The sequence below is a fragment of the Sinohyriopsis cumingii genome, chromosome 4 (assembly GCF_028554795.1).
Source record: "Sinohyriopsis cumingii isolate HCF-2022 chromosome 4, ASM2855479v2, whole genome shotgun sequence".
NCBI lineage: Eukaryota > Metazoa > Mollusca > Bivalvia > Unionida > Unionidae > Sinohyriopsis > Sinohyriopsis cumingii.
In genome coordinates, this window is record NC_142964.1 from 107682583 (window position 1) to 107696294 (window position 13712).

General features: G+C 33.0%; 1 protein-coding gene across 3 annotated transcripts in view; it reads right to left on the reverse strand.

Moving 5' to 3' along the window:
* Nucleotides 1-13712, reverse strand: part of LOC149801844 (uncharacterized) — a 115753-nt gene that overhangs the window by 79496 nt on the left and 22545 nt on the right. The window contains exons 10-14 of one of the 3 annotated variants that reach the window (XM_089956214.1): nucleotides 13171-13214; nucleotides 12381-12522; nucleotides 9038-9252; nucleotides 4786-4938; nucleotides 3324-3454 (exon numbers count right to left, since the gene is read on the reverse strand). In XM_089956214.1, coding sequence (XP_089812340.1) covers nucleotides 3324-3454; nucleotides 4786-4938; nucleotides 9038-9252; nucleotides 12381-12522; nucleotides 13171-13214 — 685 coding nt within the window. Of the gene's footprint in view, nucleotides 1-3323; nucleotides 3455-4785; nucleotides 4939-9037; nucleotides 9253-12380; nucleotides 12523-13170; nucleotides 13218-13712 lie in introns of all 3 variants that reach the window. The other 2 variants (XM_089956215.1, XM_089956213.1) reach the window with 2 other exon arrangements.

The following is a 13712-nucleotide window of genomic DNA, read 5'->3' on the forward strand; positions in this document are numbered from 1 at the left end:
TTAGATTAACCCAGATTACACTCTTATGCAGAGATCAGCCTAGCATAGATTTAGTTAAGATGGGAACAGCTCAGAATATACTGATATGTTGGGATCAGCCTAGCACATAGTCTACTTAAGCTGGGATCAACCCAGAATACACTCAAACATTGGGATCAGCCTAGCACAGATTTTACTTGAGCTGGCATCAGTCTAGCACAGTCTATGGAAGCTGGGATCACCCTAGAATACTTTAATGCTGGGATAAGCCTAGCACTAATTATACTTGAGCTGGGATCATCTCAGAATACACTATAATGCTGGGATCAGCCTAGCATAATTTACTTGAGGATGGGATCAGCCCATCAGAGTATACTATTATGCTGGGAACAGCTTAGCAAATAGTGTACCTTAAACTGGGATCAGTCCAAAATGCACTCAAATGCTGGGATCAGCCTAGCACAGATTTTACTTGAGCTGGCATCAGTCTAGCACCAAATCTACTTGAGCTGGGATCAGCCCAGAATACACTGTAATGCTGGGATCAGCCAAGCACTGATTGGGAATCATAGTCTTGTACATTCAGATTCTAGCCCATGAGTAGCCTCCACAGAGAGAGAGACAAATATTTTAATTAAGTACTGATGTTATTTTAGTTATGATTTTGAAGCTGAAAACATTGGTAATAATGACTAGTGGCTTGTTTGAGAGAATGTGAGAGAGTGAGTGAGAGAGAATGAATGCATATGCTTCTGTATCCTATATTTTCTTACAATGCATGTATTAAATCTTTCCTCATACAATTCGGTATTTTTAGTTGTGCATAAAGTATAATACAAAGCTGCTTAAATGATGTATAAAAAGTGTCACTTTATAACTACTATATTTATATAAGTAACTCTTTTGAATACCAATTTACAAAGAATTGTAATTCATCACAAGATACTGTTATTAATTCCATTTAATGTCAAAAAGAATTTGTCAAATAATACTTCATGCATATTTTGATTTCTTCTGGATAACAGTTCTCCCCCCTCCCAATAATGATTGCACTTTAATGCTTACCCCATAGAGTTATTACTGATACTACTCCTCTTTAAGTGCATAAAAAAGTGTTTTAAAATTGTTTTAGTGTATCTAACATACAAGAATGATTTAAAAAAAAAGAAAAGCTTTGTTTTATTGCAGATACTCAGCTATTGTACAATATATTTCTCCAATGATAAGAGCAATGCTTGCATGATAAGCATCCAGAGGGATGGCACCTACCAAAAGTTTATATATATGTGATACTATCATGATACATTTACATATATATGTGATACTCTCATGATACATGTTCATATATATATGTGATATGATCATGATACATTTTCATATATATGTGATACTATCATCATAGATGTTCATATATATGTGATACTATCATCATACATTTTCATATATATATGTGATACTCTCATAATACATGTTCATATATGTGATACTCTCATAATACATGTTCATATATGTGATACTCTCATGATACATTTTCATATATATATATATGTGATACTAACATGATACATTTTCATATATATATATATATATATATATATATATATATATATATATATATATATATATATATATATATGTATATATGTGTGTGTGTGTGTGTGTGTGTGTGTGTGATATTATCATGATACGTTTTCATATATATGTGATACTATCATGATACATATCATACTGAATACAATTGTCCTCTTACATACTGTGATATAACATGGCTGTGCAATATGGTTGGCAATATGTATCTCTAAAGGTATGCCTTTAAAACTTGCAAGAAAATAATTCTGAACCCTATGATATCACAGATGCTAAACTAGCTAAAAAGTAAGAATTCAATTTTGTCCTTGGTGAAAAATGTTTACCTAGAATAAAAACAATTCAAATTTCCATTCAAAACAGTAATAGTTTTAAATGAAACGACTAAAGTGCTATAATGAACATCATATGAGATCCTATTCTTAGACTTATCAAACAACAACAACAACAAAAATCATGAGGCAAATATTTTCATTTTAACCCTTTACCTCATGCAAGCATCTTTGGACACCCCTACTCCATTCGCATGGGAGCGCCTTTTGATGCCTCTACAAGATTCGCATGGAAGCGCCTTTTGACACCCGCTGTAAACATCAGCCATTTTGAGCTAGTTTTCATAGCGCCACCTTCAGGGAAAACCCACCTATTAGATACATTCATTTCTGCGAATGACAATTACGTCAGATCACGTGGTCGCTATTTATGCACTGGTCGATTTCTGCTATTTAAAGTAACTGGGTCATAATCTCCACTCTCCAAAATGGCAGCCGCAGATTTCATTCAGTACGTACATAGTTTTCACGATCAGAATAACAACCATGAAAGATTCAATAAATTAGGTAAAGTCTCTGATATTGATGTAGGCAACAATTAGTTTTTATACATTATCAAATTCAGATGACTTAGTGATGTAGACGCACACGAAAACCTTGTAAATTTCGAGTATCGGAAATGGCAGTTACGGTTGGTCACGCGGCCTCACTGACATGACGGTGAATGAGTTCTCTCTCGATTTTGAATCACATAAAAAATTCTTCCATAAAAAATAATTACACAGCTATAACAATCGGACTTTACTCTTAAATTTTTCCACATATATGTGTACCAAAAATGTAAAATGGTTCAAATTGCTGTTAAACGTAACATACACTACATTGCTTAACAGTTCACAGGCAGGATTTCATTCAGTACTTACAAAGTTTTCACGATTAGAATCACAACCACAAAAGATTCAATAACTTTGGTAAAGGCTCTGATATTTATGTAGGCAGCAATTAGTTTTTATTGATTATCAAATTCAGATGACTTTGTGATGTAGACGCAGACGAAAAACATGTAAATTTCGAGTATGGGAAATGGCAGCTACGGTTGATCATGCGGCCTCACTGACATGATGGTGAACGAGTTCTCTCTCGATTTTAAAGCACATAAAATATTCTTCCATGAAAAATAATTACACAGCTATAACAATCAGACTTTACTCTTAAATTTTTCCACATATAATAGATGTGTACCAAAAACGTAAAATGGTTAAAACTGCTGTTAAACGTAACATCACTACATTGCTTAACAATTCACAGGCAGGCCTATGTGTATGCGGTCAGCTAGGTAACAGGTGTTCTATTTATAGCGTGCTGCACTTTGTCACTATGCTCTATGAGGTAAAGGGTTAATAAGACAATGTGAAAATTTGGCATTCTGAACATAGCTCAAGTTACTTGCTCCGAATGTTTAAAAAATACTGGCTCTGTACTTACTTGTCAGCCTCTGTAGGGGCTCTGCCATTTTTCTTTTTGAATGATGTCTCCCAAGTGATGATCTGTGTCTCAATAGTCTGTAGCTCATTTTCCATGTCAACCTTCTCTGTGTGAGTATGTTGTAATTTCTCCTACAAGAACAATGATTTCCTTTTTGTGTCAAGTTGTCCATCATAAAAATGCAAAACAAGACATTTGGAAAGACAATGCAGACATCTGAAAAAACTGAGGGAAAAAACCTAGATCTCTCAGGAAGAAAATGTTTGTGAAATATCATCCATTACAAAATTAATAATCTAACAAAGCCCATTTTTATATATGGATGGGCAGATGAATTTTTAATAAAACTCTATAAATACTAAGTGTACAAAACTAAATCTTATATGGGACACAAGCTCTTGTTATGATTCAAAATGGATACCAAATTTTAGGAAGATATCTCAAATGGTTCAGGAGAAATTAACTGGTGAAGTGAATGAGATCTTAATGAAGAGATACAAATTGTAATGAAAATGCAAATAATTCTGAAAATGTTGATCATACTAATTTTTTTACAGGATATTATATCCACCAAACCAAATTTCATGAATGGCATTTAGTAAACAAAAGTGTGATGCATGGACAAGATGACTCTAGTATACCCCCAAACTTCATTCTGTGCCGGATATGACTAGGCTACAGATTCTAATCTGTATAAAAAATATCATCATTTTAACTCGTGCAATATCACATACTGTGACAAATCATTCCAAGCTTGACAAGTCACCATGTAGAAAAACGTTCAATTTTAACTTCTTGATATTTAAGTAATAAAAATAATGAAGCAAACCTTATCTAGTTAGTAATGCTTAGCAACACAGTTTTGGTTTATAAGTCAGTTGCATTAAAGTTTATTTATAAAAAGAAGTGGACCACCCCACACCTCAAATATCCCTACTTGATTAAGTTCACTTTTGAAATGCCATCACTTTTCTTAAGACACAAATTTAAGGTATGTATTTAATGATCGCTCTTGCTTTTTAAAAGTACAGATGACACATATAGCATTTAAGACCTGAAGTGGAGGAGTTTTCAACCAGCCCCAGTTTCAGCAATATTCTTCAAACTTAATGTTGTAGTTTTCATAAAGTAGAGATGTAAAAAGGAACTAAACCTTAAAATTGCAAACTGGATTTAATGAAAATAAACATTTATTTCAAAAGGAAAACAAAATAATTTCTTTGTTAGATACAATCTTAAAATTTCCACCCCACTGACATTAAAAGGAGTCTTTCAGAAGAATTTAAGATGTAAGTAATACCCAGTTTAAAGTCTCAATGTTAGTTACATTACTTTTCTCCTCAGAATTTGTATTAATGTTAATCAAGCAATAGGAAGCTATTTTATGACTTTTATTCGCAGAAAAAAGTGCTTTGATTATTTTTAATGATCACTCAGAAGACAACATTAAATTTATGTGCACCTGAGCTGCTTGCTTGTAGTGTTCTGAAGCTGTGGCCACAGCTGCCAGAGCAGCATACTGGTTTTCCAGTATATGGTACTTGTCCTTGATCCCTGCTGCCTCTTTCAGCTGCTTCTTCATGCTTTCATACTTAACCTTCCACTCTGCTGACTCCTGCAATATATTACAGATGTAGCAATTATGCATTTATTATTACAGAATTGCCTACCATAGGCTGTCATGTCTGTATGTATTTTGCAATGAGATTATATTTCTGGATAGAATGCAAAGAAATGTTCAATAGAACACTGTTTCATCAGAGTCACTCCAAAATGGTTGACATATGGTGACATTAAGAATCATACTGTAGTAATGAGAGAATGACCTCACTATTGCCAGTTCTTACATTTAGTGGGCATCTTAAGATGGTACAAGACTGGTTCACAACCTGTAAGTGACCAGTTTAATACATATCCTGTTCAACCAATCTCAGCTAATGGTAGGGATCTGGTAAAGAGTGACATATAACTGAATAAGGAAAAATTAGTTGGGTAAAGATCAAAATGGCATTATCACATAGGTGACCTCTGAATGGAGGTTCAACTATCAACTTGGCGTTTGAAGATCTATGATATGCCAAATCCTGTTATTAATATTGCTATCACTGTTGTTACTATTGCTGTAAAAAACATTGTCATCAGATATAGCACATTAAGGTTTTAAGCAATATCTGACACTGCAGAAAAAGTGATTCCCATTTCTGACACAATGACAAAAGCTTTTTCCACCATCCAGATAACAAATTGTTCAACCATATCTATCTAATAATAAAAACTGCCTTGCTTTTGAATTGGGTATATTGATACTTTTGAATTGCGTATATTGACACTTTTGAATTGGGTATATTGATACTTTTGAATTGGGTATATTGATACTTTTGAATTTGGTATATTGACACTTTTGAATGGGTATATTGATACTTTTGAATTTGGTATATTGACACTTTTGAATTTGGTATATTGACACTTTTGAATTTGGTATATTGACACTTTTGAATTGGGTATGTTGACACTTTTGAATTTGGTATATTGACACTTTTGAATTGGGTATATTGATACTTTTGAATTGGGTATATTGAACTTCTGAATTGTGTATATTGACACTTTTGAATTGGGTATATTGACACTTTTGAATTGGGTATATTGATACTTTTGAATTGGGTATATTGAACTTCTGAATTGCGTATATTGACACTTTTGAATTGGCTATATTGACACTTTTGAATTGGGTATATTGATACTTTTGAATTGGGTATATTGAACTTCTGAATTGCGTATATTGACACTTTTGAATTGGGTATATTGATACTTTTGAATTGCGTATATTGACACTTTTGAATTGGGTATATTGATACTTTTGAATTTGGTATATTGACACTTTTGAATTTGGTATATTGACACTTTTGAATTGGGTATATTGACACTTTTGAATTGGGTATGTTGACACTTTTGAATTTCAAGGACAGTGAAGTATGGAAAGTACAGTGACAGTGTGACTGAAGTATGGAAAGTACATTGACGGTGTGACTGAAGTATGGAAAGTACACTGGCAGTGTTACTGAAGCATGGAAAGTACATTGACGGTGTGACTGAAGTACAGAAAGTACACTGGGAGTGTTTCTGAAGTATGCTTAGTACAAGCAAGATATGAAAAATTGACATATTAACTCATGTGTATTTCCTGATGCAACAATGGTTTCCTAATGACAGTTTACTTTATATGGATGGAGTACTCACTATTGGTACATTCCAGTGACCACATAAAGCAGACAGAAACAAGCATTTGGTTAGGAAACACCTGGCACTGACTGCAGAAAGCAGACGATGATTATATACATGACTTTTAAATAGGAAATTTGCTGGAGGGAGCTTAAAATGGTAATTGTGACAATGTGACAGCTATATAAGGTGACCATTAGAACAGCTTGGTCATGATCAAGCAGATGATATTGTATGCTTGGTCATGATATTGTAAGTTTTCAACCTCAGTTTTATGTTTCAGCAAAATTTAGTGCAGCAATTTTTGACAATTCTGAACCAAAATATGATTAAAATGTTGGTCCATTATCTATTCTTGAATTAAAACACCTAATTATGAACATTTAATAAACAGCTGCAATGGACATTATGACTATCTGCTGTTTTTCTTTTCTTCAGATCATTGTTGTTGTTGTTGTTGTGGGGTTTAACGCCATTTTTCAGCACACGATAGGCTATACATGGCGGCCAGTATTAATGGTGGAGGAAGAACCCGGGAAAACCTCGGAAAGAACCACCAACCCACGAGAAGCTACTGGCAAGCTTTCTCACATACCCACATTGGCTTAATCTGAGACTCGAACCTGCGCAGACAGAGGTGAGATGGCAGTGATCCGTAATGGAGAGCGCTTTAGACCACTCGGCCACTCAGGGCCCCTCAGATCATTGTAACTGTAGATAGTGGAGAACTCTTGTATGGAAACCATTTTTCTTCATTTAATCACAGTGACCTTAGCCTTTGACCTTTAGACCTAAAATCAATAGGATTCTTTCTTAACCCAAATACAAGCATCCATAAATTGGTCTAGGTATGTGATACAGAACTATGTGTTGAGGTCAAAAGGTCAATGCTCAAGATCATTTTGATCTTGAGCATTGACCTTCTGAGCCCAACACTGATAAGCTTCTTCTTTACATGAAGTTCAAACCATCCACAAAGTTTGGTAACAGACGTTGGTGGAGAATGTGAGTTATTGCGAATAAACCATTCTTCTTGTTTCAGTCACAATGACCTTGACCTTGGATGTTGTGACTCCAAAATCAATTGCTTTATCCTTACTCCAGTGTTGCTTCTAGGATTTTAAAATTAGGCCCTCCTTTCCCCATCCCTTTTCTTAAAGTGGGGCAATTCTAAATTCAATGGGACAGATTTTGTCCTCTTTAGTGTTACTTTGGAATATATAGGTATTGCAGAATACCACATATCAAGTGATTATGGTTTCTTCACAGGCAAGCAAAATTTTATAGTGCCACATCTTGTATCTAGGCATTTTTTGTTAGTTCCAACCAACCCATGATTTTAAAAATATTTATCAATTGCACATATTACTAATCTATGACAAGGTACCTAAGCAAGTTATTTTAAATTTTGAAATTGAAACTTTTTGAGCTTAACAGTTTTTTAAATCTATGCATGAAGAACAAATAAATGATATAAAACTCTTTGTACAGACTTTAGTGATACCATTACAGAATGCCATATGAAAAAAGCATGTTTTAGTTAGGCCAGTAAGTGCTTGCTTGATATACTTTTAATGGCTTTGTCCATAAAGTTGCCACATGACCTGCTGATTTATGTACCTCTCTATTGTACTAGTCCTATAATTTGTTCATTTTATAGTAAAACTGTTCTGTATTTCACACACAGTTACCTTGCATCCCCTGCTCTGGCTTTTCTAACTACAACCAATTTCCACTGCCAGTTTAAGTGGAAGTTATGCTATAATTTTTTTTGCTGGCACCTGCTGCTCCAGGGTTGATATGTTCAAATCATTTGATTCTATTTCAGCAAGAGATTTGCTTCTGCTGCTTTTCATACAAAATATTTCAGCAATGTTCTTTTTTTAACATTCCAAGAAAACTTGGGCATTTTCCTGTGGCCTTGGGTTGACTCTCTGTATCAGAAATGGTACACATATAAAACATTTCCCATTTCATTGCCACCTAGGTTATAGCTTCTTAGCACAAAATACATTAAACAAGGACTTGCATCATTTCATATCAGGCTTGAAAGTAAAAGTGAAGAAGGTGAGAACATAATTCTGGTCAAGATCATGGTTTCAGAGGGTCAAACATTTCATGGACAAAATAGATCCAGGAATGAAATCTCCTGAACACTGTTCCAATCATACCATGCCAATGACTGCAATAAAAACATTTGCTTCCTATACTTTGTTCAGCCTATACAAGTATAATAGGGGCATAAACTTATTTGGGGAAAGGTTTAGTTCCAAGTTCAAAAGGATTGCAAAATGTCTGAAAGGTTTTGGTAGATAAAGGACAGATGATCTTGTTGAAGGACTTCACAATGTGATGTGGTCTTCTTCTGTACACTACCCTGCCACAGCTTGGTCTCTTTCTTTTCATTAAGAAAAATATCACATTTAAAAACGAACTGGCAAGTTGGATTTAATCACCAATAACAGCTGTATACTTTCTAAAGCTGCTAGACATACCATTGTCACAGTTGTAATTTGAGTCTGTAGGTCACTGAATTGATTTATCCAGCTCTTTCTCTCATTTTCAAATGCTTGTCTCTCTGCTTCGAAGTTCAGCCTTTCTTCTTCTAATTTCTTTCTCTCCTCTTCCATCTGCTGTCTCTCTTTGATCATTGTTTGGCGGTCAGATGCACTTAGAGCTACTGCAGCACCCATAGCCCCTGCAACCACTGCTGTTCATACAATACAGTAATGCAGGAATGAAAGTGGACAGAGTGAAATATGGTAAGTTTTAAAATTTAAAACTAAGTAGCAATCTCATTGGTCACTTACCTTTCATTTTGAAAGGACCAAATACATGTCAGTTCAATTCAGTGGTCTATTACTGTAAGCATTTACAAGCTTAACATATTACAATTATTGCGTGACTATCAGACATCAGATACATAACTCAGAATGTGTACTCTGAATAGATAATGAAAATGTGAGGATGGACAAGTAAAGATGGACAGGTAAAGATAGACAGATATAAGAAATGTTAATAACTAATGTAATAAAAACCTATCACTTATTTCATATATGAATTTTGATAATTTAGATACAGTTGCTTATTAAAAGAAGTTAATAATTAAATTCACTTATGCATTAATGTTCTAAAAGTTAACATTTCATTTAGTATTTCCTAGACACATTAAAGGAAATTAATATTCATCTTCAATGCACTAATTATGACCAAGCATACAAAAACATGATGACCAAGCATACAATATCATTTACTTGATTATGACCAAGCATGCAATATCATTTACTTGTTTATGACCAAGCATGCAATATCATTTACTTGATTATGACCAAGCATACAATATCATTTACCTGATCATGACCAAGCATACAATATCATTTACTTGATCATGACCAAGCATACAATAACATTTACTTGATTATGACCAAGTATATAATATCATTTACTTGATTATGACCAAGCATACAATATAATTTACTTGATTATGACCAAGTATATAATATCATTTACTTGATCATGACCAAGCATACAATATCATTTACTTGATTATGACCAAGTATATAATATCATTTACTTGATTGTGACCAAGCATACAATATCATTTATTTGATCATGACCAAGCATATAATATCATTTACTTGATCATGACCAAGCATACAATATCATTTACTTGATTATGACCAAGTATATAATATCATTTACTTGATTGTGACCAAGCATACAATATCATTTATTTGATCATGACCAAGCATACAATATCATTTACTTGATCATGACCAAGCATACAATATAATTTACTTGATTATTTCCAAGCATACAATATCATTTACTTGATTATGACCAAGTATATAATATCATTTACTTGATCATGATGAAGAATACAATATCATTTACTTGATAATGACCAGGCATACAATATCATTTACTTGATTATGACCACGCATACAATATCATTTACTTGATTATGACCAGGCAAACAATATCATTTACTTGATCATGACCAGGCATACAATATCATTTACTTGATCATGACCAGGCATACAATATCATTTACTTGATTATGACCAAGCATACAATATCATTTACTTGATCATGACCAGGCATACAATATCATTTACTTGATTATGACCAAGCATACAATATCATTTACTTGATTATGACCAGGCAAACAATATCATTTACTTGATTATGACCAAGCATACAATATCATTTACTTGATTATGACCAAGCATACAATATCATTTACTTGATCATGACCAAGCATACAATATCATTTACTTGATCATGACCAAGCATACAATATCATTTACTTGATTATGACCAAGCATACAATATCATTTACTTGATCATGACCAAGCATACAATAACATTAACTTGATTATGACTAGGCAAACAATATCATTTCCTTGATTATGACCAAGTATATAATAACATTTACTTGATTATGACCAAGTATATAATATCATTTACTTGATTATGACCAAGTATATAATATCATTTACTTGATCATGACCAAGCATACAATATCATTTACTTGATCATGACCAAGCATACAATAACATTAACTTGATTATGACTAGGCAAACAATATCATTTGCTTGATCATGACCAAGCATACAATATCATTTACTTGATCATGACCAAGCATACAATATCATTTACTTGATCATGACCAAGCATACAATAACATTAACTTGATTATGACTAGGCAAACAATATCATTTACTTGATTATGACCAAGTATATAATAACATTTACTTGATTATGACCAAGTATATAATATCATTTACTTGATTATGACCAAGTATATAATATCATTTACTTGATCATGACCAAGCATACAATATCATTTACTTGATCATGACCAAGCATACAATAACATTCACTTGATTATGAACAAGCATACAATATCATTTACTTGATCATGACCAGGCAAACAATATCATTTACTTGATTATGACCAAGCAAACAATATCATTTACTTGATCATGACCAAGCATACAATATCATTTACTTGATCATGACCAAGCATACAATAACATTCACTTGATTATGAACAAGCATACAATATCATTTACTTGATCATGACCAAGCATACAATATCATTTACTTGATCATGACCAAGCATACAATATCATTTACTTGATCATGACCAAGCATACAATAACATTCACTTGATTATGACCAAGCATACAATATCATTTACTTGATCATGACCAGGCAAACAATATCATTTACTTGATTATGGCCAAGCAAACAATATCATTTACTTGATCATGACCAAGCAAACAATATCATTTACTTGATTATGACCAAGCAAACAATATCATTTACTTGATTATGACCAAGCATGCAATATCATTTACTTGATCATGACCAAGCATACAACATAATTTACTTGATCATGACCAAGCATACAATATCATTTACTTGATTATGACCAAACATAGTTTATCATTTATTTGTACTGCAAACCAACCTTTGTAGAACATAGCAGACTAACATCTGCTGTTGAACAATGTGCTAGTTCATCTGGGTCTACTCTATTTGTTATACTCTGAATTCACAGTTATTTAATGGGATAACAACTTTTGGGGATTTTGTGGTTCATACAAATTATGAGTTTAAAGACAACGACCTTTCTGTGGAGAAAAAAGGACATCTTCTCCAATACAAATGTAACAATGAAATATCATTTTTCACAAAATCAGTGAATTTGATACCTACAAAAATGCATGAATAGTATGCCAGCAAATTATGTCTCAACTCTGTTTGCACTTGTGTGAGTTTTATACAAGAGTAACTAAGGTAGCATGAAATAAAAGACATCTAACAGACCTAGTCCCACTCCTGGAGATGATGAAGTCGTGTGTACATTCACTTTGTTCTCAATGACAGGTGATGATGTTTTAGCTAAAGAGAGATTGTCTTTCAGCTTTCTAACCTCTGATTTCTCATTTTCAAGCTGATCTGCCAATATCTGAAGGTAAGAAAAATACTTAAAGTAGAAATAAGAATAAAGCAGGTCTGTTAATTTAAGAGGATACAAAGTACTTAAAGTAGCCAGTCATAAGAATACAACTGATATCCCAATGTTTGAAGGTAAGCAAAGCAATTAAAGTAGCCATAAGAAGACAGATGATCTATCAATATCTGAAGGATACAAAGTACTTAAAGTAGCCATAAGAAGACAGATGATCTGTCAATATCTGAAGGATACAAAGTACTTAATGAAGCCATAAGAAGACAGATGATCTGTCAATATCTGAAGGATACAAAATACTTAAAGTACCTAATGAAGCCATAAGAAGACAGATGATCTGTCAATATCTGAAGGATACAAAGTTTTTAATTAAGCCATAAGAAGACAGATGATCTGTCAATATTTGAAGGAAACAAAGTACTTAAAGTAGCCATAAGACAGATGATCTGTCAATATCTGAAGGATACAAAGTACTTAAAGTATTTAATGATTCAAAGAATGTGAAAGTGGGGATTCTAACAAACAGTGTCTTTGAAATTGGTTAAAACTAAGCTATTAGAAGCATAATATATATCACTGGCTTATATTGAAGAGACATAAATGTAAAGTTAGTTCTTAAACAGACACTTAATAACTTGGTCTCACCTTCTTTTCTTCTTCCAGTTTTAGAAGTACTTCAGGTTTAACTGCTGCTGAAGATTAATAGTGTACAGTTCAGAAATGGTGCAACAGTTATAATCTAGTGTGTATGGATAAAAAATAGTCTAAATGTGAAAAATGTATCAGACAATAATACAAATTTTCAATATACAAGTTTTCATTGATTTTCTAAAACTGAACAATGATCTGAAATGGTTGATTACAGTTTTCAAGCCTTTGGTATGTTAAAGTTCTTTTAATGCCTTTGCTCATAGTTTTGGATCAACTTGATTTGAATAAGTGTCATGTTTAACATTTAAAACTTAAAACATATCTATAAAGTTGATTATTACCAGAAAATCATTATTAGGCGGTCAATCCATCTGCTTCATGCACAATATGATTTCATTACCTTTACAAAATCAATAAAATATTCTTAACTTCACAAATAGGTAAATGCAACAATGTAAGTTTTGGGTTACAATGCTGTAATAATAGGTGGCAATATTGTTGCAATGTATAAAAGTTGAGGGTTATTAAGTCAGCAG